General features: G+C 42.2%; 1 protein-coding gene across 2 annotated transcripts in view; it reads left to right on the forward strand.

The window, feature by feature from the left end:
• The window catches only part of CRMP1 (collapsin response mediator protein 1), a 50,602-nt gene that overhangs the window by 16,366 nt on the left and 8,081 nt on the right, over positions 1-26,155 (forward strand). For both annotated transcript variants that reach the window (XM_050337870.1, XM_050337871.1), the window contains exons 2-10: positions 877-965; positions 6,302-6,486; positions 8,046-8,210; positions 13,149-13,210; positions 14,858-14,938; positions 17,913-17,981; positions 20,016-20,136; positions 21,207-21,363; positions 25,690-25,831. In XM_050337870.1, the coding sequence (XP_050193827.1) occupies positions 877-965; positions 6,302-6,486; positions 8,046-8,210; positions 13,149-13,210; positions 14,858-14,938; positions 17,913-17,981; positions 20,016-20,136; positions 21,207-21,363; positions 25,690-25,831 (1,071 nt within the window). The remainder of the gene's footprint in view (positions 1-876; positions 966-6,301; positions 6,487-8,045; positions 8,211-13,148; positions 13,211-14,857; positions 14,939-17,912; positions 17,982-20,015; positions 20,137-21,206; positions 21,364-25,689; positions 25,832-26,155) is intronic.

Consider the following 26,155-nt stretch of genomic DNA (forward strand, 5'->3'; position numbering starts at 1 on the left):
TATTTTGATCACTTCTTTGTGGGAAAAAATGTTTGCTTTCTGGCACTTCAGAAAATACAAAGAAATGGTAGCTCTCTCAGCTGTTGGTATGATATTTCAGGGGAGCCAAACTTTGAAGGCTGCCTCCTGTCCGCATTCATGGAGTGCGTGAGATATGGAGTGGGGAGTCTCAGCACAGAGTGCCCCCAGTTCATCAACATCCTTTGATCTGCAGGAGCCACAAAGGGACAACAATTCCTTCTTCACGCCCGTGAAAAACTGCACTTTGAGCTGTTGGTCTGTAACTCAGTGTGGGAGGCACAAGCTGTGGGCCACATCCCTTGGCTGCTGCGGTGGGGTGCTGTAGTTGACCCTGCTGAGCTAATGTTGTTAAGGGAGTTTCCTTGGGCAGGAATTTCTACATGGCAGTGCTAAGCAGACTCTCCTGACCTTGTCCCTTTGCATTCCAGACTCTGTTACTCTTCCAGAGGTGCCGACAGTGCCATGTGAGCTCAGCTTGGCCATTGCAGAGTTGGGCTGTTTCTTTTGGGGGCTTCTCTTCCCTTTTTGGCTTTTGTGCAGTAAGGTGGTGGTGAAAGGGGGATGCAGTGACATTTAGTGTTTCCCTGTGCAATGATTTCTGCCTTGACGAAAAAGAACTGTGATGACCATGAGGTCTCATGTTCCAAAAGTCACAAATGAACAGCCAGTGATATTATAGTTTTCCTCTCCACTGTCTATATACCCATATGAATCTGTGGTGTAGGCCTTTATGTAGGTGTTTGATACTAACGGCTTTTGATATAATATGAATATATTTGGTGTCATCAGTATGTTATTATCTTTATTTATTTCAACAAACTCACGTTTGTTCCTTTTTTTTTTTTTCCCCTCCAGAGTGACCGACTACTCATTAAAGGTGGAAGAATTATCAATGATGACCACTCCTTCTATGCAGACATATACCTAGAAGATGGACTTATAAAGTTGGTTTTACAAAATACTGAATTTTTTTGCATGCATGTTAGCATAGACTACTGTCATTTCTTGATGGTGCTCACTGAAAATCTTGTGTACAGAATCTTGATTACCTCTAGATGTGAGGCCATAGTAGAGGAGTGTGAAATTATTAAATTCTGCCATTTTATCTCTGCTAAGATTAGATGAATAGGAAATTTCTTTAGTGTAAATTGAAGGTATTTGCTTTTCAAAGGAAATCCTAGTTTTTCTCATAATGGTCAGGGCAAGTAGGCTCTCTCAACACAGTTTTTCTCCCCACACCTAGTCTGTGCAAATGCAGCCATGCTCTAAAGGATTGTACAGCACAGAAACCTGAAATATGCCCCATATTGCATGGTGTAAATGGGGACTTGCTACTTTTCAGTTGCCCTTTTGGGTAATGCTGAAGCATAGCACGTTCTGTTCCTACAACATTGAGCCTGAGATTAGCTCAGTTGATTATAACATGGTGCTAAGGACACCAAGGTTGTGGATTTGATCCCTGTAAGGGCAATTCACTTTGGACTTGATGATCCTTGTGGGTCCCTTCCAACTCAGTATATTCTGTGATTGTTATGCATTGTTCCTGTGTCCCTTTTCTTGCCTAGAAATGGTTTATGATCTTAAAGCATCACACAGTTAGAAAGAAAATCCTACTGATTTATCAGGCTATAAAATACAGGAACTGGGAAAGTGTTTACTGGGTGAAAAACTTGAAATACCTGTTACTGAGAGCCTGAGAAGCTGTAACAGAGGACTCGACATACTCTGCTGGTCCTACCCTTGGCCTAGTGGAGATGAGGATCTCTGGCTTTGCAAAGTTATGTTGTGTGTATGAGCACTCTGATGGACACAAGGATCAAAGCCTTTTTCTTGATTGCTAAACATTTTCACTAGTGACCTAAGAAGCTTGGTCTCCAGAGGCTAGAACTTAATGCACAGAAACATAATTATGGTTATCTGGTAAATAATTAATTACCTACTTATTTTCAAAGCTCCTTTTCTTAAGAATATATCATCTGATTAAAAGTCCATTTCTTTATGTATCTGTGCCTATTTATATTATTATGATTCAGGTTATTATAACAGAAAAAAATCTGACTACTTTTATCCATGCTTTTCTTTTTAATACTTCACTCTGCCTTTGCAGTTGTAGTGTTACTTGCATTGCAGAAGTGGGAAAAGGAGCATATTGTTTTAACTGGAGAAGACACAAAATTCTGAAGTTTTTTTTTTTTTTTTTAATAGCAAGAATCAACCAAGTTGTACTCTCTTTTTTAGTTTTTCTGTGCTTTTGCTAGTTCAGGTGCAAGTTTCCTAGTAACACTTGCAAGCATCATAACTGTTTTAACAACTAAGAGCATGAGATGCTAGGAGTCTGAAATTGCTGTGAACTTTTTGCTTTTATTCCAGAAATGCAATGGTGCTTGGTAGGCAGTTTAGCAGTGCAGGCTTTGACCTGCCCTTGCTGAGTGCATAGACTCCCTCTAAAATCCATATGTGGATTCCTACCTCCAGAAAGTACCTCAGCTGCCCAAGATAGCTAGGACTAATAATGAATAGACAGGCAAAATCCTAATTTTTAAAAGGCCTTTATCTTTGCCCAAGGAGGCTGTTCAGCACCCTGGGTCATGCTTGGTTTCCTGGATTGAGATGGGCTAAGATTTTTCTTTGTAAACTGTGCATGAAGTCCTGCTCTGAAAAAAACAGCTAATTTGTGAGGGCAGCCTGCTGCAAGATGGGCTTGGGTCCATAGTATGCTCAGATGATAAATTTTGCAGCCTAAAGAAGCACTGGGTTTGGTTTCTTCTCCCGCTGGAACTGCCCATTGTGTCTGAATATTTAACATCATTATTAAATGTGGCTCAGGATTCTTTGTAGCAGGACCTTGAACCTCAGTCATGCACATTTCAGTTGATGCTCTAACTCTCCAGCTGCAGATCCTGCTGATAATACAGAATTCTTGCCACAGAATGGAGCAGACACCAAACCGCTCAGCCCAGAAAAGGCAATAGTGTCCTCATTTTGTTGGGATATAAATGATCTAGACTAATTTTCTTACTCTGCAGTGGAAACTGATTGGAAAATAGAGGATTGGGTTTCTCTTGCAGACTAATGAAATGAATAGGGTCTTTTAACACTTATGTCCCTGCAGATTGTTTTGCAGAGAGGAAAGCAAATGTAACTTTGTGTTTGAAGATTAGCTACAGCTTGGAGAATGGTAGATGCTCTTTCCTACCTCTCAATGCTCAAACTGGCTCCCTAGGTACAAGGGAACAATGGTGGATTTTTCCCACATGAAACCTAAGCCCTTCACACCCAGACAGCAGCTTTGAGAGGCAGTTCTCTGGTATCTGAATAGTAGTTTAAATATTTGGTAATTTAAATTGCCACTGGCATATAAATAATGTATTTTGCGTACATCTGTCCTGCCTCTGCTATCACATGAGGAAATGAGCTCTGGTCTCAGTGCCAAGTGGCAGGTCATGACCTGCCCCAGGTCATGAACCCCCTATCTGGGGCTCGCTGTCCACTGCTCTGTCCCTGCCAAGGGCAGGGTTGGGTACCTCTGCAAGTGTGCAGGGTGGGTGACTGGGAATGTGGTCTCCGGAGCTCCACATGACTGGCCAAGTTAGGGGGAGCCTCAGATGCTTAGAGGAGTCCTGGGCTTCATAACCATAGAAGTAACTTCATGGAGGTTTTCAGCTTTCTTGGGAAGAGCTGAAGCCTACTGTTTCTGTTGTGTTTTAATCAGCTCATGTACAACAGAATTTACCAGCTCGTTCAAGTGAAAATGGTAGACAGCATCAACTTTCTGTGGGTCTGAGTTTTCTAGTAGCTGATTTAGCAGAAAACCAGCTCAATCATTTGTACAGGGTCTAAAATACAGTTATCTGCTCTATTATATTTCTTCCCCTACAAGTAACTGAGCCCCATTCTTATCACATACACTTTGAATTAATGAGTGAGCAATTCAGGAATCCTGAATCCAGTCACGTTATCTCCTACTTTCTGTTCTAGTCAGTCAGAATAAAAATAACCTTGAGTGTCAGGGAAGATCAGCCTTCTCCCAGCCTTAATCTTGATGCCAGGGCAAGAGATGAGACAGAGTTCTGACAGGTAGTAATGCAGCAGCATCCACGAAGACCATTTGGTCCCATGTCACTTGAACATGGATGACTTCAGCTGAATAAGCTGTTACTCAGCCATACACTGAAAATAAGGAGCACTGAGTAAGCAGAAGACTTCAGTACATAGTTAACACCCTTTAACTTTGTTAGAGTATGTGTCTTCTTGAATAGGTAGCTGGTAGATACTGATTGCAGAAGCAAATAAAAATTACTTGCTTTAATATTTTTTGTGTAGTTTTTCTTTAATATTCTCTAAAGGCATGCTTGTTCTTGGAGTGCAGTGAACACCTTGGACATACTCAGAGAAGATTGGTCATAGTGAATTTTTTTTTTTTCCCCGGTTCAATTTTTTAGCCACACAAATGCTGTACAAAAGTGGAGGGTTGTTCTGATTAAAATCTTGGGAGTGAATTCAACTAACAAAAGTTAGTGCAACACAATTATTATATGTGGGACTACCTAACTTTGTGCAAGCATTGAATCTCTTCACGGGTGGAATGCCTTATGGTATGCCTTTGTGAGTGAGATTTTAACAGCAGAGGAGCTTCTTGCAGCTTTTGTTTGCACAATTGGATGTGCTGGGCAGATGCTGCCTTTTGCATACACATCAGTTCCCTGTTTGTCAGGTTGTTGTTAACACCACGCAGCTGTAAACAGGTTATGACAAACTCCCAGTGCTCTTCATGTTGATGACTATTAGATGCCAGACATGGGATTGTATGGCTTCATGCCATGATATTATCAGCTCTCCTGAGAAAGCCCTTTTGGATTTGTTCAATGCTGGGTGGCTGAGACCCCAGCTCGTGATGCTGGCAGAGAGTTTGCTCCAATGGCGGTGCTTCCCTTCAACCAAAGCCCGGAGCACTGGGAGAGCCAAGCTGCTGGAGGTGACATTTTTGCATAGCATATGAAACAAATTCTTGACCTCTTGGGGCTATTTATTAACTTTAGTGGTTTGGCCAAATTCCAATGTGAGTAATTATCCCTGGTTTTTTTTTTTTTTTGACTGCTTTTAATTAACAGTTATATTCACTTTTTGTTCTAGCTTGTCGCAATTGGCTGTTAATCAGTTGCTGTGTTTTGATCTGTTAGTGGGAGTTGCATTTTAATATGGGAGAAACAGATTCAGCAGCTCAGATGCCTGGGGTATTTGTTTAGATGCGGAAAAATGTTATTTGATCTCAGACAAAAGGAAAATAAGGACAGGGACTGTGTATCTGTAATATGAGATAAACTGAGTGAACTTACACTACCTTAGAGTTATCTCTAAGCCCAAATTATTACAGCATAACAGTGCAGAGACATGGCTTCCACATGGACCCATGCCTTTCTGTTTGGCACCCTGGAAAGCAGACAATAAAAATGCAGTGTGGCTTTAAAAGTTAAAGGTTAATTTATTAGTAGTTGTGTCCCTGAATACTAAAAGTATTTTGTGAATATCTGGAGTTTCCTTGATATCAGCACAGAAAGAGATTAATATTTCTAATAGTGAAAAAAAAAAAAAAATCCTGCTTTGAAGACCTGAAGGGAAAAAGATGGCAACAGTTCATTATCATTTTTCCACACAGTTATGTAGATTGTTTCACTAAGTTTTAACTTGAAGAGGAGGATGAAGAATATGATACACGGTAGATTAAAGGTGTTTAGGTCTCTTAAATATGTATTTCTGTATCTTAGGTTATTTAGATTTCTTTTGCATAAATTTGCATTGCTTGATGACAAAGTTATTATAATGCTTTCTAATGTACCTTGTGCCTCTGCCATATCTTTACAATTCCAGCTTGCTGTCATGTTTGTTCTGTGTTTTTTCATTTTCGATTAAGGACTTAATATACAAAACTGGAGCCCCCAAGAGAGCATTAAGCGTACATAATTCTGATTGTTTAAAGATAGGAATCATATTAAAAAAAAAATCAATTTTTAATGCTGGTGCATTACAGCCTCTTTTATTGGCCACTAGAGTAATGCAAAGTGAGCCAAGCACATGGCTCAGCAAGGCAGCTCTCCTGGACGTTTTTCTGCCAGTGCTGAGCAGGATGGATGGAGGGGGTGCTTGAGCTTCACCTTTCCTTTGGGGACCTTTCCTCTTTCTGTATGGCCCTGGGTTCCTCTCCCCTACATGCCTCAGGTAGCTTCTGTCCTTTGTGCTTATTTGTTCAAGTTAAGTAATACTGGCTTTCCTTGTTGTCCAGGCAAATAGGAGAGAATCTGATTGTTCCTGGAGGAGTCAAGACCATAGAGGCTAATGGGCGCATGGTTATTCCTGGGGGAATAGACGTCAACACTTACCTACAAAAGCCCTGCCATGGGATGACTTCAGTTGATGACTTCTATCAAGGCACAAAAGCAGCACTAGCAGGGGGCACCACCATGATCAGTGAGTACTAGCAATGCTCTCTCTTCCCACGACAGGCTGAAGCCTGTGTAGCATGTGTGGGGATAGCTACTGGAGGCTGCATACTGATTTTATGAGGTCTTCTGCAATGAATCTTCAAATTTCTGGGCACTGTGTTCGAGATCCATCCATCATTTTCACTGAGGGTTGGTCTGAAAATGAACGAACCCTCAGAAAGAAATAGCAGCATGGGGAATTGTGTCTTGGATTTTCCTCTGAAGTACAGAACAAGCACTGAGGGGTAAAATAGCTGCTCTTGAGATTTCTTAAAAACAGTGTAGGTAGTGTTGTAAGTATACACCACAGAAAATCTGACCAAGGTCTGCTGTTCCCACCTAAGTGCCATTTCAAGGGCCTTGGAAATAACAAGATGCTTATTTATGAACTTGGAATTGACAGTAAGAATTGAGGAACTCCTTACCAGAGATGTCCTGGAGGAACGTCTTTCTTGGTGAAAGATAAAACTAATTGTTTATAATTGTTAAAGACCCTTCTTCTGTCTACCAGGTGGCAGGACAAGATTTATCTCTGCTAGCAGTGACTTGGCCTTGGTTAGACTTTGTGAGGCAGTTATTCAGGTGACATAAATTGTTATAGCTTCCTTGTGCAGAGAAGCTTCCCAGTGTAGTTTTACTCCCACTGAATTGGGATGTGGCTTTTTTTGCTGAGTGGTGTAACCTGTTACCTATGTTCAGCAGCAGGTATTAACTGAAAGAATCTCTGGCAATAAGCACAAAATGCATTGCTGTTCATTCCTTTTTTAATAGTTTTATCAGTCTGTGTTCTACAGTTGAGGCTTCCTGTGCAGTGTTGGGCTTGCAAATGCCACTGGTAAGCCCATCGTGCTTTGTTTGCCTGCTAACTTTTGACCTAACCCTGCAAATAGAAGTACATATGCATAAGCAGTCGGGTCTTTATGTCAGTAGGTGCTGTGGCATCATTAGATGCAGAAAGTCTTGAGGCAGTGAAGATGCAGGGTTGAGGGCATTCAGTCTCCTGTATGGTGTGACTGAGTGTTTGTGCTCAACGTCATCCCAGTTCAGACCTTTGGCTGTATTCCCAGTTTTGGCTGCTGAGAAAACATTGAACATCTGCACTGATGTATTGGTAGGGCAGAGTGGGCCAATTCAGTGACTACAAGGCACTGGTTAATAATTGTGTGTACTGCGAAAAACATAGAAATGGACACATCAGACAAGAAGTTCAGCAAAGTCCAAAAATTGTGCTCTCTTACTAAACAGTAAAGGAAGAGACAAATGTTTCCTAAACTGTGAGGTGTTTGGCTCTCCCTCTGTGTATCTGTTGATGCTGCACCAAGCAGGTTGCCAGACTTACCTTTAATACAGACTGTTCACAAAGTCTGCTGCACTTGAGACAGCAAGACCTGGCCAACACCCCAAAGGTACAGTCTGCACACAAACTGCGTCTGAGGCTGCTGTTTCCGAGGCTGAGATGCTGGAAGGCTGCTTACTCACAGGCATTGAGGAAATCTGAACAGTCTGCGTGCTGTCCAGCTAACAGACACTCACTCTCTTTTTCAGTTGACCATGTGCTTCCAGAGCCTGGTTCGAGTTTACTGACCTCCTTTGAGAAGTGGCATGAGGCAGCTGATACCAAATCCTGTTGTGATTACTCTCTCCATGTGGACATCACCAGCTGGTATGATGGGATTCGAGAAGAGCTGGAAGTACTTGTGCAAGACAAAGGTTAGTGAGTGAAATGTAGTAATATTTTTTGGTTTTGTTGAAATACCATATGGAGGTGAAGTTCTGAATTATTTTAGTGAATGCACAGGCACTGGTTATGTTGCCTTGCACTACCTTGAACTTGTATTTTCACTTGCTGCTCTGTAAAATGGACCTGAAGTTTTGTGCTTTTATATAACTTTGTCCAGTATAGGCATGGAGTATTAAAACGTGTTGGTTGTCATATACAAATGCACTTGCTTGTACCTGTGGAAATAGGCTCACACATTGCATAGGTACCTTTTATTTGAAGGTAGAACTCAGAGATCAGCATTTAGGATAATCAGCCCAGTCACCTTAGATGCTCTGTTTAAAGAATGGAGAAAATGAAACATTTCAAGGTAGTGGTTCAGATTTTAACTGGACTGGAACCTGTGATTCAGCTGCCTCAAAATAAAGTCCAAATATGAAGAGCACATGTGTCTGTGAAACTGTCACTACAGACTAGATCTCATGTCTTAGCAATGACTTAGGATAATTTACTTTAATGCCTGTATTTTTAAAACAGGTTCAAGTTGCTAGAAAAAAAGGACGCTAAAGTTAGGTACCTAATATTGAAAAAATGCCCTGATTTTCCCAAGTGCTTTATCTCCAGTGGCTTTCCCTGAAGTAACTAGAAGATGCTTTATTTTGACAGTTGTGAAAAAAAGGTCACTTTTTTAGGAATCTTAGACACTTATGGGGTTGACTCAGTTCAGGTTCAGTTCAGAGGTGTGATGAGTGATGCTGTAGGTTACCCTGCCTGGGCTCCAGCTACCACTGCAGAATAGGACAAGTGAAACCTCTCATAAATGCATGCCCATGCATGCCAGCTCAGTGTGGCAGTCTCATATATGGAGGGCATCTTGGTGGCATTGGGTACCCATGTGTGGGCAGTTGGATCTGGCCTTCAGAAAATACCTAACTTAGCTCTTGTTCCTTAAAATTTTGCCTAACAGCATGGATTTTCTTTCCAGAAATATTTTTTGCTGGATACTTTCCTTGAAAATGTATGCATATTAATTAGGAAATATTTTCTGAAGTGGTGTTCACTTTCTGTGGACAAATCAGAATGACCCTTTTATTGGGAAACTTTAAGGGATATATATATTCAGCATCCTTTGTAATGTGTAGTGCCAGTGATGACTTTGATAGTGTATTTCTCCATAAAGAAAATCTCTCGCATCCAAGTAGAAAAACAAAGCAAAATGCTGTTTTTGAGTGAGCAGTTTTTTGCTGAGGTGCCATGGAGGTGCAGTCACCTAGGGGAGTTTATCCCATATCACTGGATGCTGTCAGTTCCTGTGCTGTATAACCACATTTTAGGCACTTCAATCAGCAAGACTGCACATAATTGAGAGCAGCTGGTCCTACATAGGTCTATAACATAGGTGATTTTTACAAGGTGATGACATCTGTCAACACTGTGTGTTGTGCCAAACCTGTGCTGTTTCCCTGCTATCAGCATTAGCACGAATCTGCTGCTGTGCATTAGCTGACTGTACTCCAGACAAGTACACTGTGCCTCATTTCAAAGGTTGGATACTATTTTCCACCTCCTGGATCACAGATGGCTCAGCACTCCCAAATTTGCCTGAGGGCTTACATTAAAAGCCTGATGCAGACAGTTAGTTTAATAGTTTCCTCCAACTATTGAAATGTGAGTTTTCAATATAAATCTGACCTGCCTTTTAGTTGTCAGGAGAAGCAGGAATCTGTTCACTGGTTCTGAACTGGGATGCATAATGGGGCCTTGGTGGCTTCTTTAGTGGCAGGAGCATTAGGAGGTCACCTTTGTTCTCGCTGCTGCAGCAGTATGTCTCAGGCAGTCAGTGTGAATTACTCTCATGTTTTAGGAGACACAAGGTAGGGATGAGTATGAAAGCACAAGCACAATATGAAATATTTCAGTGTGTCAAGGGCTTTCAAATTAACGGGTAATATTTCCTGATAATTGGAAACATTTGAGCCAGCTGGTGCAAATAGACTTGATGTCAGTGGGGTGACCCTGGTTTTCATCAGCTGAAGTCTGGACTGAATTTGTTCTCGGCTGATGGTGGGTGAGGTAGCTGAGTGACAGGGATCAGCTCATTGCGTTTCAGTGCCGCACGTGCCTAATGCAATCAGCATGACTAACAGGGGAGCTCACAGAGTGGCTGTTGAGGTGCCTTGTCATGAGGTATAATTCAACAATTAATCAGTTTTAACTCAATACAAAGATAATTTAAGGAGACACAGGCTTTGGAAGTGCCTGGAGATTTTGTAGCCCCAAATACTGTTTATAAAGGCTCAGGCTTGTAGCATTTCAGCAGCTGTTTTGGGATTGGGCTTCTCCAATATGTGCAAAGGAACAACAGCCTGAAATAGCTGACAATTCAGGGCCTCACTGGTTTCTTTGACTTTGTCACTGTTCAAAAAACCTTGTAGTTCTGCCTAAAATTTGGAGATGATTCTTTTGAGTACTCCTGGTATGAGGGAAGTAGGACATGAATAAGAATTTAGTGTGTAACAGATGTTAAGCATTAAGGTCAGTAGTCCATGGACCAGGGCTTTTGAAAAGCTGCATAATTCCAGTGACTAGGTCAAGACACTGGATCAAGGCAAAGGGTCTTATCTTGGATACCTGTATATGTAACTTTGTGGTATCTATCTTGGTATCTGGTACAGGAACTCTCTTTGCAAGGCAGGATGGTTTGCACCATCTCTCCTGTTAGCTGTAAGGGCAGCCCCTGAGATGTCCTTCCACTGTGTGTGTGTCTGAGGTGGCAGCTGAGGGCCTGGTTCTGTGTTCACATGGGAGAACTCTGCTTCCTCACTGTGGTAAGGAGCAGGCTCAAGATCCTACGGTGGGATCCCAGCTGGAATCCTTTCTACTCTTACTGATTTCAAGGAGAACATTAATCAGAGTGGGAGCAAAACTGTCGTTTTACCAAGGTCAGAAGAGGGCCTAAGAAGATACAAAGGCAATAAAAGACAATGAAAATATGTATTACTTGGATCAGTGTATGTCTTCCAACCACAGTACTGGGAGAAAGCTTCCTTATCTCCTACAGGACTGTGATTGAATGAATTACCTTTGGCTAGATCCTAGTGAATAAGGGAGAGCAATAGATAACCCAGCTCTTTGCTTACAGTGAGATGTGCATGAGGGGATTCAGTCCTGTGCCATCACTGAGATTAGTCAGCATGGCCAGCCCTAACACACCTCTCAATGCTCTGTGTGTGCAAGGTGGCTCTAGGGTGCAGCTGACATCTGAAGTGTGGGGTGGGCTTGGGGAAAGAAAATGGATCTTTCCTCCAAGGCCGGTGGGACTGATGTTCTGGGAGCTGCTGTGGTCAGTCATCAGAGGGAGACAGGACTGAAGGCATGAGGCTGCAAGCATTGGCTCCAGGGAAGGTGTAGTCAAGCTTAGGTTTTAAAATAGGAACATACTGAGTACTTCGAAACTGTAATGAGGAATAGATGGAGGGATTAGAGTTAGTAAAGGCCATGTGTGTTTTCTGAGAACTTGGTAAATAGGAAAACAGGAAGAAAGGATGGGCTTACAGGCTGACAGGGCTCCATGTTTCAGGCTGGATTTGCTCAGTGTGGAAGTCAGGAAGGAGTGGCCAGCTCCTACTTTGTATTTCTCTCTGAGCTACCTGGACTTGGCTGGAAAACAATACCAGGGATCATTTCAACGTTTTGTCTTGCATGTATCCTGAGGTATTTTAGTCCTCTAATTGCAAATAAACAAATTCTCTGTGTGTGTGTGTGTGTGAGCAGCCATACCCTCTGTCTGAGGATGTATTTGCTCATTCTGGACTCATGAAGGAGTTATGTCTTCATCAGAGAGCCTTATTCATTTTGTGTAGATAACATGAACAGATCTCTTTCTTTCTCTTTTTGCCCCAGGAAGCAAAGTTTTCATCACAGCCATTTTGAAATGCAGAATACACAGCTTAGACAGCTTAGAATTTACTTTTCTTTTAAGCTAGAAAACTCGTGAGATTGATCCCTGTACCAAACTGGGGATCTTGTCAGTAGACTAAAGAGGAAGGCAAATTTATAAAGTAATATGAATTCCTGTGTATGGAAATTATGTTTTTGTAGAAGATGTTTGTAATTCTTGTTGCATTAGATTACAAAGCTGTATAAATAACCGAATCTTTGAAATCAATAGCAAAACTTCTAGGGATTTGAATACAGTTGGTTCTTGACAGCTAACACTCAGCACTAGCATTTCTTACGATTTCTAAAATTTGAAGCTGCCATCTTTCGTGGTTTTTTGTGACTTCCAACATAAATCCTTCTGTCTTTGGAAGGTGAAAGGAGAGGTGTGGTGAGCTGCCTGTAAAGCTGGTTTCAGGCTTTGTTTCCACTCCTTCCCAGTGCCTACCATCAGCTAAACTGAGTGGTTTGGGCAGTAAGGTCAAGAAAAAGCAAGTCTAATGCACATTCAGATAGTTCCTACATATTCTCAGCACTTTGGGGGAACTTAACTAGAAGTTTTAACTATCAAAAAGAACAGTTTAGGTCAAGCTGAAATGTTTTCCTGATTAGCTAAGGAAACCTAAAAAGAAAACCAGTGATTTTGTGGTTTTCAGAAGCAGAACTTTACACAAGTTCTTTCAAACTTTACAAACTTTACGTGCTTGTTTTAGTCACCATCTCTTGTCTATGATTTGACTGCAAGCAGTCCCGTTTGCAGTGGTGACTGGGTTGCTCCAGGGCTGAAGACAGGCAATCCACAGCATCCAATGAATTCCCTCAGGTTTCTAGCCCTAGGAGCTGTAATGTCCTTGCTTTGTTTTTGGTAATCAGTGGTGAAAAGCCTAGTCCAGACATACTCTATGACTTATTTTTCCTGAAGTTTTTGTTTGAATACAGTTTAAGAATCCACTTACATGGCAACACCTTTAAATTTTGTCTTGGAACAGGTGTGAACTCTTTTCAAGTCTACATGGCGTACAAAGATCTCTATCAAATGTCCGACAGCCAGGTATTGCTCTGAGTGCTTTTCATTGCTGTGATCTGCCCTCTCTTCTCTCATCTCCCAACACGTGAGGAGTTGCTGAGGTGGAATCCCAGAGAAACATTCCCACTGACCTGAGTGGGACTGGGGAAATGTGCAGTGGGGGACTTCTCTCTGGAGCATCGGTGCTGAGCTGTGGAGAACACCTGCATGTGTTTCTTCAAGTGTATGACACTCACCTTCTCTAGCAATTTTCTGGTGTCTCCCAACATGGCAGCTGTTCAAACCTACTCAGGCTTTCACTCATTGTATTTTGCAGTAATCTTTCAAGAACTCTAGGTCAGAGTGGGAGAAAAAGATGAAGCACTTGAGGCTTTTTGAGGTTTTTGAGGCAGTTTTGAGGTTTCAAGAGTTTCTTGATTGCTGCAAGCAGTTAAATGGAGTTGCTCTTTGGGGGAGGTGGCCTTTTCTCATTAGGGCTGGAGATAACAATGAGCTTGTTTGTCCAGAGCTCATTACAGATTCCAGACTCTTCAGCTTTCCCATTCATACGTATCAGGCCACTATAAATGGACAATGGCATCTGTTAGTAATAATAATGTTTGCTTATTCAGTTGAGAAAATGTTTCTTTCTTACTTATTCCCAGAGCTACAGCTCTCGGTCTCTTAAATAACTGTTGTTATGCCTCCAATAAATGTGGTTTTAATTGGAATTTTAGACATAATAATATATAAATATTTTCTGAGAGGCACTACCTGTTAAATTCAACTCCCTGTTGGAATTACCAAGAGAAATACATCAAAGTGTTTAATGTGTGGCTGGACTAATGGCTGTTACCTTGTTTAAATGCTCATGTTGCAAGCTGTGTATTGTGACCCATTCAATGCTGCCTGAAGTGCCATAGTGCAAAAGTGGACTATGAAAAAGCTGTGTCTTCAGTAATTTGACCTGTGCTTGAAAACTGGGCTCACGTGTTACTGAAGTCTGATTTAAACTGGGAACACGTTAGCTTAGTACCTTTTGGAAAGGAAACTGTATTTCCAGTAGATCTGTGCTCAGAAATTACTAGTGAAACCCAGGATCAACTGTTGCCCTTTGTTATGGATGAGTGTTGACTCTTAGAAAGCAATTTTTAAAAAAGGATGTTCTAGAGAAAATACTGCAACTTTTAATTGCATAATGAAAGATGTTGGTGAAATATCTCAACAATATTTACTCTAAGAAGATGATGCAAAATGCCTGCACTTCAGAAAAGAGGTGTTCTAGATGTACTAAAATTGTCTGCAGTGCATGGGGATATTTCTATTTTACATTTGCTAAAACTACAGAAAATAGACTCACTAAACTTTGGCCTGCATGGGAGGGCACGATGAAGCAGCCCTGCAATGTAAGGGCTGGGGCAGACTCTGTGTCCCAGGGAATCCCAACCCTGCTCAGGGCTGTTGACCCTGTCTTGGTGCAGAAGGGCAGAAGTTTGTCCTTCTTGTGGTGTGTACAGGGGTGAGTAAGTCAACACCAAGCAGTGAAGCTCAGGCTCTGAAAAGAGATAATGTGCTATTCACTGAGGTAATTACCAGCATAGAAGGTACAAAACTAGGTGAACAGAGAGGTCTGAGTGTTAAGTAATGTGTTTTCCTTATTCAGCAGTGTTTCCTTCTTTGTACTACCTGCAGCTTTATGAAGCCTTTACCTTTCTAAAGAGCCTTGGGGCTGTTATCCTGGTCCATGCTGAAAATGGAGACTTGATAGCTCAGGTGAGTGAAATGTTATTTTTACTTCACTTTGTTGAGATGATTTCTTCTGAATCCAGCAGATACAAGTGACGCAGAACAATGTAAAGCCTTTTTCAGAGATTTTGGGGTCAGAAAGTGGAGCTGGAAAGCTTTTTGCTAAAGTGTCTTGCTGCAGCTGTCAGCGTAAGCAGCACAGTGAATTTGCGGTGGGTATTAAAGCTCACAGACCTATTTATTTTTGAGAACATTCTTATAAATCTTTGAAGTTTGCGAATAAGAGGCACTGTGTTCTTCTAAACATTTCCAAAATGTGTGTTTATGTGTAATCCATGCTCTTGGAAGATGCACCTCAGAACCAGGAAACTGGGCTCAAATGTGTGGGCAGTGTGTTCCGTAACACGTCCTGGATCCCCAGTGCAGACTTTGCAGGTCAGGTCCCCCGGGGTAGCTGCTGTCCTCACACTGGAGTGTGCTCTGATCTGTGCCACAGCACATCAGAAGAGGTAACCCAAGGACAACCATCAATAGCAAACCTTCCCCTGGTCTTTCAGAGGCAGCATTGCCCTCTAAAACAGGATGGGTGGGTTTGGGTGGGTGGTGCTGTGACTCTGTACATCTGTGACGGAGGAATCTTTTGAGGCTGCTGCAGAGATGTCTCACTCCTCTGATCCCTCGTACGTGCATCGAGCCCCTCTTAGGACTGTGAGGCTCTGAGTGAGCCATGTGATTTATCTGCTGAACTGCTTATCTGCTGGCTTATCCGCTAAGGATGAGGCTGCAGGGCTGACAAGGAAATTACAATAGCTAAAGCTGTCTTTGAGGTCTGGACAAGGGAACCCACCTTGCCTTGTGGTTAAGGGGGAACCTCAGGGGAGCATTTGAGGGGTTGAGCAGTGTGTAAAGACTCTTTCCTTGGGTGTATTTTGTTTTTCCCTCCATGGGGTTCTGTCCTCTATCTGCCTGGTAAGAATTTACCCCCTTTGAGAGATGCCTTTCACTTTTGAGTGTGGCCAAAATAACCACTGGGATCAAAAGTTATCAGTAAGGAGTCAACAGCCACATATAGTGCAGGCATGGCTTTCCCCCACTGGAACCAGGTAAAAACCCTCATTTGGATTCAAGAGAGAGAAAAAAGCTGATTTCTCATGAAGTTTAAAGTGATTTAAGACTACTAAATACATAATGTATAGTTTTAATACAACATAAAATATTGAGTAAAATGAAAATCAATAATAAGAAACACAATTAAGTCAATATTACTGTAGGAATGGCAAAATAAAACAAATCAAATGGCACCTGTTATGTTTTGATACATTCCCCATTAAAATCAAGAGGCACTCGTGGAACTGCATTTCTGATTGAAATCTATTTCAGTTACATTTTTCTCTGATCAGCCTTAATATACTGCCATGGGATATGAACATGCAGAACAGAAAAATTATTAGGAAAAGAAGAAGTAGTAAATAAATGTAAATTATGTTATATATCAACATATTTCTTCACCATTACCATGTCTCATGCAATCAGTCTTTCTTTATGCTTTTTATTTAGAAGGATTATTTGTATATTAAAAAGAAATCTGCCTGCAGGTATTTTTTTCAGGACTGCCCTGCATGAAAACACAAATTTGATCTTATCAAACAAATATTCTATTTTATTAGCACTATCAAGTCCTCTTACAATGGGTAATTTTATCATATAATCTGATTTTATGACTTTCTTCAAGATGCAGATCTATCCTATTTTGTGTAGTTATTCTGTGCCAACTTGCTGTTTTTTTATATGGCTCTAACTTCATCATTTGCTGTATTTTAATTATCTGAAGTCTTTAACTGGCACTGTTTAGAGCCACTGCATTAGTGATGCAGAACAGCAGTTTTTAAAAATACCTATGGAACCTTATATTTTTCTAACCATAATATTTTTATACGTTCAGATTAATACATTCCTGTTAATGCCTCTTCAGCCTCGATTGATTGCAGTGAAGGCTAAAGTGGATGTAAATGTTAACTTGCTCAGGTTTTACTGGAGTCTATTGGTAATGAGTGAGGTTTTCCCCCTCAGGGACCTGGGATCAAATATTTATTAGATGACACATTCAAGTATGTTTGGTAACTTCATTCTGGTCTCTGGAGGACATTTATCTGTGTCACAGAGGCATTACACTGTTGAACTGGGCTCATTAGAGCCCTGCAGGCAGGGCACGAGGTACATCAGCAGCTCTGGTCCTGCTTCTGCTCTGCTGTCAAGCCTGGACCAACCTTAGATCAGAAGAAGTTGACCACCATTTTCTGCAAAAAGGGAGATTTATTCCAGTACCACTGCTTGGCCTTAAATTAAGTAAAGCTTTTTCTCTATTTTAAAACAAATTATCTCACTGCTGTGAAGCTGGATAGCACAGATTTTCTTTTTTGACAAATCCACATTGGTCCTAAGATGGGCTTTTTGGTGTGGACAGTGCCCTTGCAACTGGAGGGCACTGTTTTCCTTTTGTGAAAGCTTAATTTTAGTGATTCACTGTGTAGGAGAAAAGTGTTATAGAGAGCTGAAAGTGTCAGCAATGCTGAAACTTTAAGAAAGATAACAGTGCTTTGTGGATTGTAGCCAGAGAGGAACTTGTGTGAGTAAAGAAGGAATCACAGGGTGGAAGTGCCTGTAGTTACTATTTAGTGTGTTGGTTGAAGCCTGTTCCCTGCGTTGGTGTCTTGGTGTCAAGCAAGACTTTCTGGAGGGCAGAGGGGATTTATGGTGGTGCAGCCCAATGGCTCGAGGCACAAATACTCTCTATCACACAGCAGAGACCTGTGTTGGCTGTGCTGGGTGGCATGGGACCAGTTTAGAGCCAGTGTTTCCAGTGTTCAGAGGGCTTATGCAGCTGCATTTACACAGACATTAAAAGGGGCAGTCAGCCAACATGGCTGGTAATCTCCCTGAGGATGCCGGGTGCGAGGGCCTCATCCTGGAGCTGTGTCAGCATTTATCTCTTGCATTCCAGGAACAAAAGCGTATTCTGGAGATGGGAATCACTGGACCTGAGGGACATGCCCTGAGTAGGCCCGAAGAGGTAAGAGACTTCATTTATTTTGTCGTTTATGGAAATATTTTGTCGAACTCGTAGTATCAGAGCTTGGCTTCTGTACGTGCAGATGATAGATGAGTGCATTGGGGAAGGCAGCAGTCTGCTTCTCCCACTGCCTCTTCCAGTAGTATTCAAAGCCTGAAAAGTCCAGATCCTTGCAGCTTGTTTGTTTGCATGAAAAACCCTTTGGATACTGCAGCAGGTGCGTTCCCTCAGTCCAGGGATGAGCATGTCCTTGTACACTCAGGAATTGCAGCTCCTGCTGCCCTGGGCGTGGGTGTGCATGTATTTTTTAAGTGTGACCTTTGTGTTTTGATTTGTGATGACTTAAAAAATGGGCTTATCAGGGTAAAAATCAGCAGTGCAGCTTGAGGATTAGGCTTTGGAGTGACTGCATTTATTGAAATGCTTTGGCTGAAAACCTCCTACAGGATGCATGTGTACATATGTACCATGCATATGCAAATACCCACATACAAATCTACTTCCATGCTGGCAGATACATTGGTGGCAGAAATGCAGGTGTAGAAATGCAAATGCGTGAGAACGGAAAGATGCTGTGAGGCAGCTCATTTTATGCAACTCCTTCATAATAAAATCCAGGCTCTGGTTTGGATCATCTCAGGCATCTGGAAAGGGTTTATTTAATGAGAAGGAAAATGTGAAGACATGAGAGTGTCCACTAATGTATATGCAGTTCAGACTGTTAATGGGGTGGTGGAGAGTGGTAGTGGGAAGTGACTGCTTTCCTTGAAGACTAAAGAGATGAGGTCCTGGGGATTTGAGGCTAGACTTGAAGAGATTGTTGTGGTTTGGAGATCTTTATATAACCTCTCCCCAAGGCAAAAGGATTCAGCTTAATTGGTTGCATTCTTCTATTGAACTGTTTATGTACTTTTCCATTTTGCTGTTTAACTTCCACCTAAATTATTTTGAAAGAATTGAGTTGTTTCCTTTTAATGAGAACAGGAGCCTAAGGGAAATCTTAATTTGCAGTTTCCTAGAAAGGAATTTTGCATCTTTCTGAGCATGCATCTTGTCTTACCTCAGCCCTAGTACTGAAGTACAAAGGCTGCACTTCCTTCCCTGCTCTTCTGAAGGTGCATTTGGGGCTGCCAGAGCAAATGTTGTGATAAAAGTCCTCGGACAACCTGAAGCGACAGTCTGATCTAGGGAAAAAAACTGTGAAGGATTAAGCCATGTGGTTTTGGAAGGCCTAAGTCGCTCAACTTTTCTAGCACAACTCTTGGAGAGAAATTTCTGTACCATTGAGTCAGTATTTTCGGTCACAACAGGGTTTTAGGTATTAAAATGCCGGTACTGTGAGTCCATCTGGGAAGGATCTGGTATAAAACTGATGGCTGGGGAAAGGAGTCTCCAGAGCTGCTGGGGAACACTGCTTCTCCATCTGAAGATGCCTGCTTTGTGTGCCTACGTCCCAGATGGCTCCCTGGGAGGAGATTGCCTTTACACTTGCTGACAGAGGGGACTTACTGGGCAATGCTTCAAAGGTTTTTTTGGATTATGGGCTAAATTCAGTCCACAGTGCTGAAGTTGCTGTTTGAGAATATTTTACGTTCCCTGTCATCATTATGTAAAGATTAGGGTAAGCTGCCAGGGAGAACTCAGAGGTTGTCTTTGAGCTGGGGCGAAATTTCTTGCTTCCTTCTCCTTCCAACTGCAGAATAGGAGTCTGAAGCAGGAGGGTGGGAGGGAGGTAAGGAAGAGCTGCATCAGCTGCTTGGGCATAACCTTTCCTGGGGTGCAGGGAGCCAGGGAGCTGTGTTTGTGCTGGGGCAGCTGTAGGCTGCTAGCGAGTACAGCCTGGCTGTGGTTACTGCTAGCACTAAGTGTTTGAGGCTGGGTTAGCTCCATTTCCCAGCACTGTGTCTCTCTCTATGGAAGAAGCAGAACGAACCCCTGAAGAGTTGTTGCTGAACAGAGATATGGCTCAGTCCTCCAGTTCATTTTTTCTTCAGACTACTTTTCAGTTAACATTTTCCTCCTTGTTTTCCTCAGCTTGAAGCAGAGGCAGTTTTCCGTGCCATCACCATTGCCAGTCGAATAAACTGCCCAGTGTACATCACCAAGGTGATGAGCAAGAGTGCAGCTGATATCATTGCACTGGCCAGAAAGAAGGGTAAGTGACTTCCTTTTCTCCCCCAGACTTCTGTTTTTTTGTTCATTAGAAGCTTGGTGAAAAATCATGTACATCTTGACCCAAATGACAGGCAATAGGGAGAGGTTACCAAAGAATGGTAGCACCATCACACTCTGAATATTTATGGCTAGAAAGATGAGGGGAAATCCTACTAGATTTTTCAGTTGAGAAGCAATCACCACAAACTCTTCCCTTGAGGATTGCGTTGTAACTCTTCTGGATCCTCTTTTCGCTTTTACCTGAGACTACTGAATCCCCGTTTGTGGGAGGGAGATACTTTATTCCTAACAGGGTCTAGCACATCCTCCATGCCAGTATTTCAGGTTGGTACCCTCTGAGGCATAGCTTGGGCAATGAACCTGCTCCTGGAGAAGCCTGGAGCTCTCTCCTGGCCTTGCTGCTGGAGGTTGACTCCCCCAGATGCGCACTGTGGGTCAACCCTGCTTGCTGGGCCTGTGGTGGAATCCAGGTTACAAAGCAGCCAAGAAGGACTTGCGAGCCTGGAGGCAGCTGCTTTTGAAGCTGCATTTGCAAGTCAGGACTGTTCTGCTGGTTGGTACTACAGAGCTCGTGAGCAATATGGAGAAGCCAAAGAGCAAATTATCATTTTGATATTTGTATTCTTGGAAACTTTGAGTGTGGTGCTTGGGACCATCTGCTGCTATCTGCTGGTGCTGCGCCCAACCTGGGAGTAGTAAAAAGGCATCTGTCTGCTGAAGGATCCACCACTCAGTGCACTCCAAATTGGAGCAACAGAGAGAACGTGGCTGTGATTAAACCAGTACAAATCAAAACCAGGTCTGAACTGTCTCCTTCAGGATTAGAAAGAGAGATTTGTAAATATGCTGATCAAAAGCATGTGTAGCTCAGAGAGACTCCTTATTAATTTTTTATCACACAGACAAAACCAGAGCTGCCTGATTTTCTGGGAGCTACGCAGGCTGTGTAGCAGTGTGTGAATTATACATGGTGCATGCAGCAAGCAGTGTAATGTGCTGAAGAAGAGAGTGGGTTGTAATTAGTTCCTAAATATCCTTGCTTTCTCCAAGGTCCCCTTGTTTTTGGAGAGCCGATCACTGCCAGCTTGGGCACAGATGGGACACATTACTGGAGCAAAAACTGGGCCAAGGCTGCAGCTTTTGTAACCTCACCACCTCTGAGCCCTGATCCTACCACTCCAGATCACCTAAATTCACTCTTAGCATGGTAAGACTCTCCTTTTTTTTACAGGCTGATGGTGAGTCCAAAAACCATATGGGATGAAGTGTCTAGGGATGAATTTTCTTTAGACCAGTCTTGTACATGAAGCAGCAGAGAAGGGACGTAGAAAACCAGGAATAGTTATATCCTTATGCTTAGGCTGTCAGTCAGGTGAGCAGTCATGGACACTCCATGGTTAGCTTGATAAAGAAGCAACTGCTGGTTATTCGGGAATTAATTCTTTTCTTTCTGCTTTTCAAGTGATTCCTAGCTGTACAGCTAGATAATCAGGACTTTGAACTGGCTTTCTCCCTAGCTCTCTGCTTTATGTAGCTGAATAGTAATCTATGATAAGATGGCATCCTCACTGTCCAGCATAAGCACCTGTCTGGTGGATAGACTCCCATCTGTGAGAAAAAACTCATTTCTCTAAGCCCCAGTCATATATGGCAAACAGAACCCCTGAAATGAGGGTTGTCCATGAATGCAGAGATACCTAGAAATGAGAAAACTTTCCTGGGCCAATTTTTGTCAAAGCTGCTGTGGGGATCTTCTGAAAATTGGCTTGTCCTAAACTAACTTGTATTTGTAGTAGAGTTCTGTGGTTTTTCCTCCTGCATATTGAAAACTTCTGACTCGGTAGTTTGTCTTCACCTGGGATAGACTAAAATCGTAGAAGTTTATTTGTGCTTAGTTCTTGCAACCTTGTTTTTACTTTTAGCTTGCCTTCTGTCTTTTTGGGCTCAGGGGTCCTCAAGCTGGAGGACAGCAGAGATAAGGGGTACATGTAGAGCAGGTTTGTCAGGAGAAAGAGGCCAGAGTGGATTACAAGGAGACTGTCAGGGACTTGGTCAGAGATACACTGGTCACCGAAGGCCATCACTTGACAGGATAGGGATGTGGGCTGACTGCCTTCAGGCTGGCAGGGAAAGTTTAATCACTAGAGAGGTGAAAGGAATGTGGACAGCAGAAGGAGAAGCGTCTTTCTCATATAGAAGACACCACCAGTGCCTTGCCAAAACCCCAGACTGTAAACCCATCTCTGAAAGTATTTTCTGGCTGTAGCCAACTGTGGGTCTCCTTTAGCTTAAGCAAGAGACCATCTGCTCTGAAATGATATAGAAATTCACAGCTGAAGTCCCACCAGGATAGATTGCTAGGACTGGAGTGATGAGCTCAACTTACCGTTCAAAACCTTATTTAACTCCTTACCTCCTGTCTCCCCTTTCTGGGGTTTCCAGTGCTCTAGACAGTGCAGTAGAATTTGAACCTTAAAAGTTACCTGTGGGTCTCCAGAAAACTTTTCCTCCATGTGATTAACAGGCAGGTGGTGTGGCTGGCAGTGCCAGTGTGGCTGGAAATGTGAGGCCCTGGCATGTGTAATTCCGATGCCCTGGAGCTGGATGGGCACATACACGTGACAGAAAGCTGCTGTCCATCAATGCCACTGCTGTGATGTGCCCACATCTCTGCTTGCACTCAGTGGGTCAGGCTGTGCAGTTCTCCAGAGTCCACCCAGGCTTTAACTCAGCTGCTCTGATGATGCTGCATTAACGAATGCATAGTTGAGTTCTGAGTTCCATGTGGCTCTGGGGTGACAGTCAGATGGCAGAAATGGTTTTCCATGATTGAACGTTTTGTTCCCTAAAATATAATTTAAAATTTAAATATTGTAAAAAATCACTTTTCTGGTCTGATCCATCAGTCCCATCACTTGCAAGCAGTGAAGCTCATTTTGTGAGGGTAAGGCTCTAAGCCAGCACATGTGATTGTGTATCAAAATATTTGACTCTACTCTGTCAGGCATGGCTATATGTTTTCTAGAAGAGAGTCCCAAAATAATAGTATGTGGGTCAAAGCAGATTAGCTAAAATAGCAAGAGAATTTTTACAACTGGAATCCAAATAATGACTTTTTTAAATGAACATCAGAAAGACAAACTGAGTAGTTACAAAGTTTTCATTATCCTTCAAGCATGCAAAAATGGCTTTTTTTTTCTAGTGGATTAAAGTCCTAGATCTTAAATGACAGCAGCTTAACCTGCTTTCAGTTTTAATACTTTGAATCTGTACTGTGTAACTAAAAAAAGAACTGTGTATTTTATCAGTCTACCCTGCATTCGTGGGGAATTCTATGCAAGGATGATGGTAAAGGCAGTATTTCACATTTCTGCTGCCCTGTTCATTTGGATACCAGTATTTTACATTCATTAAAAAATCCTTACAACATCCTTCCTCTGCAAGCATGCAGCATACTGTTTGTGCTCTTTTCCACAGAAAGCCCTGATTTTTCACTGAAAAGTTGCATGTCTAAAAAACCCAGCGTGTCTCATGGGGTTTGCAGGTTGGATTTTCCTCATGAGATTTGGTCCTGGTTTCATCTGTGGGCCATGAACCTGAGTTACCTTTCATCTTCCATGGTGGGCTGCTGCATTATTGGAGCTGTGATGTGTCATCTCTTGTGCACCAGAGATGTGAGATTTTGGTGCTTTATGGAAGATGCAACTTGCCATGATAGCCTTGTTTATGGGGAAGAATAAGATGACAAAGTATTGGTCTCTGACATTTGTTTCGTGGTGATCCCTTCTTGTCTCTCAGTTTTTTAGTTGATGTGATGCTTCTGCCCTGTTTGACAGTAGAGTGCATCCGGACAGCAGGAGTGCCTGTGTGGTTAACCAGGAGGTGTTGGGCAGCTCTCAAAGCAATGTGCTTCAGCTTCAGAAAACTTCTGTTGATTTGACTGGGCAGTGCAGCTCATGTCATTAATTGTCATTAAATGTCAGAGGAGAGGGAAAACAGAGTTCAGAGGAAGCAAGTCCTTTTTATCTTTCAGGGGTGGGAATTAGTAGCACAGTGTACGAGTCACAGCACAACCTCAGGGAAATGGGCAGTGATACAGGGCCTGGCTGTGATATTCAGGTTTTGATGGTTGTATCCATCAGAGTGCAGAAAAGAGAGAGGGTAAGCCACAGCAAGCTTCGCTGACAGAGGATCATCAAAAAGGAAGAAATGACATTGCAATCTTATGACTTTATTGTTGTGTTAGAATAAATGAATGTGTAACTGATGGATTTGGTTTAATCCTATGGAGTAACACCAGGCAGTCTTTAATAATCAGGAAAAGTTAAAACATTAATTTCTTGGGTTTGGCTTCTGCTAAAAACTACATGAATGGGTGTGAGCATGGTGAAGAACCAGAAAAGAGGCCAAAGATTCTTCTCTGCCAGCAATCATTAAGGCTGGCAGCCCAGGAAATTGCATTAGAATTACTGATGTGTGACCCTTTTTTTTTCTGCACTTGGCTATTTGTTAGCTTTCTGGACCTGAATTTGTGGACCAGAATCATTCAGATGTTTCTGAGCTGGAACTTACATAATCAGTTAGAGAAAAGGATGACAGGCTCTTGGGGACATCACCCTTGTGGAGTGATGGAAGAGAATTCATAGTGAGTTTTACTGCGCTTGCCTCCTGTAAACTTAATCAAGAGCTAAAAATATCACCTATTTCCTGTGGATATTGGAGAATCATATCTTCATTTTTGTCATTCTATTTTTGCAAGATTCTGCATATTGATTATATTCTTCCTCCTTATTCCCGAGAGCAGCTGTGATCCAGTTCTGCTCTCTGGAAACATAATTTTCTCTAGGCTGAAGAAATATGACTTCTTAAACAAAAACATTATTAGATGGTAGCTCTTTTTGTGCTTTATTCCATGTCTTTTTCTGTGTAAGACCTTTAGATTAGATAAATCCAGAGCATGTGTTTGACTTGCACTATGCCTTTTGTTGTTTAATTAGAAGACTACCTGAAAAAAAATTTCCTTTTTTGTTTTCATGGTTCTGTCTTGGAAGGTCAGATATGAAGTATTCATGTAAGGTTTGCAGGAAAAATATATGTGCAAGAGAGAAATACAGGGAAAGAAGCTTGATGCTCGTGACTTTGCATTGTAAAAATTGCCATCACTTTTTAATGTGGTTGTGAATTAATTTATCTTGAGAGTGGCAGATATTTCATACAAGCTTCTGATCATTTCCTTAATCCTAGATTAATCCTTTGTCCTGGTTAGTGGGGTTTTGCCTGATCTCTGTCGATAAGCAGCCTGAAACCAGAGGGGGCTGTAATCTGGGAGTTCAGGGTGCTCCTGGGGGAAAGAGGAGATGTCCAGTGCCATTGTTACTCCTCAGTGATCTGTAGCCAACATTTAAAGGCTGCTGGCATGATTTACAGCCTGTGCCTCTGGTGTGTAGGCTTGAAAGGTCCGTTCTCAGCCAGTCTGAGACCAAGGTCACCTTGGTGATGCCTGGTCTAACCCTTCTGTGTGTTAACTCCACAGTGGGGACCTGCAGGTGACGGGAAGTGGACATTGCCCATATAGCACTGCCCAGAAAGCCGTTGGAAAGGACAACTTCACTATGATTCCTGAAGGGGTCAATGGAATTGAGGAAAGGATGACTGTTGTCTGGGACAAGGCTGTAGTAAGTAATTACTTACTTTTATGAACTAAAAAAAAAAATGGAGTCGTGGCTGAATAATGAAGGCCAGGAGACTCTTGGCCAGTACTTGAGTGACTTTCTAATATATTCTGAAAATTCCCTGAGAGAATGCTACTGGGAGGTGAATTGCTTCTTTCAAAAACCTCTTCCAGTTGTTTAAACTCAGGGCTGTGTTTCACTTCCGACACTGCAACACTATTGCATTTTATTAGACCTGAGGCTTCCCAGACTCCACCGCTCTATATTCCAGTTGTGTCAGAGCAGATGCTTCTGAGATTTGTAGTATCTGGAGCAATCTAATGGCTC

This window comes from Myiozetetes cayanensis, unplaced genomic scaffold, assembly GCF_022539395.1.
Source record: "Myiozetetes cayanensis isolate MyiCay16 unplaced genomic scaffold, myiCay2020 scf7, whole genome shotgun sequence".
Classification (NCBI taxonomy): Eukaryota; Metazoa; Chordata; class Aves; order Passeriformes; family Tyrannidae; genus Myiozetetes; species Myiozetetes cayanensis.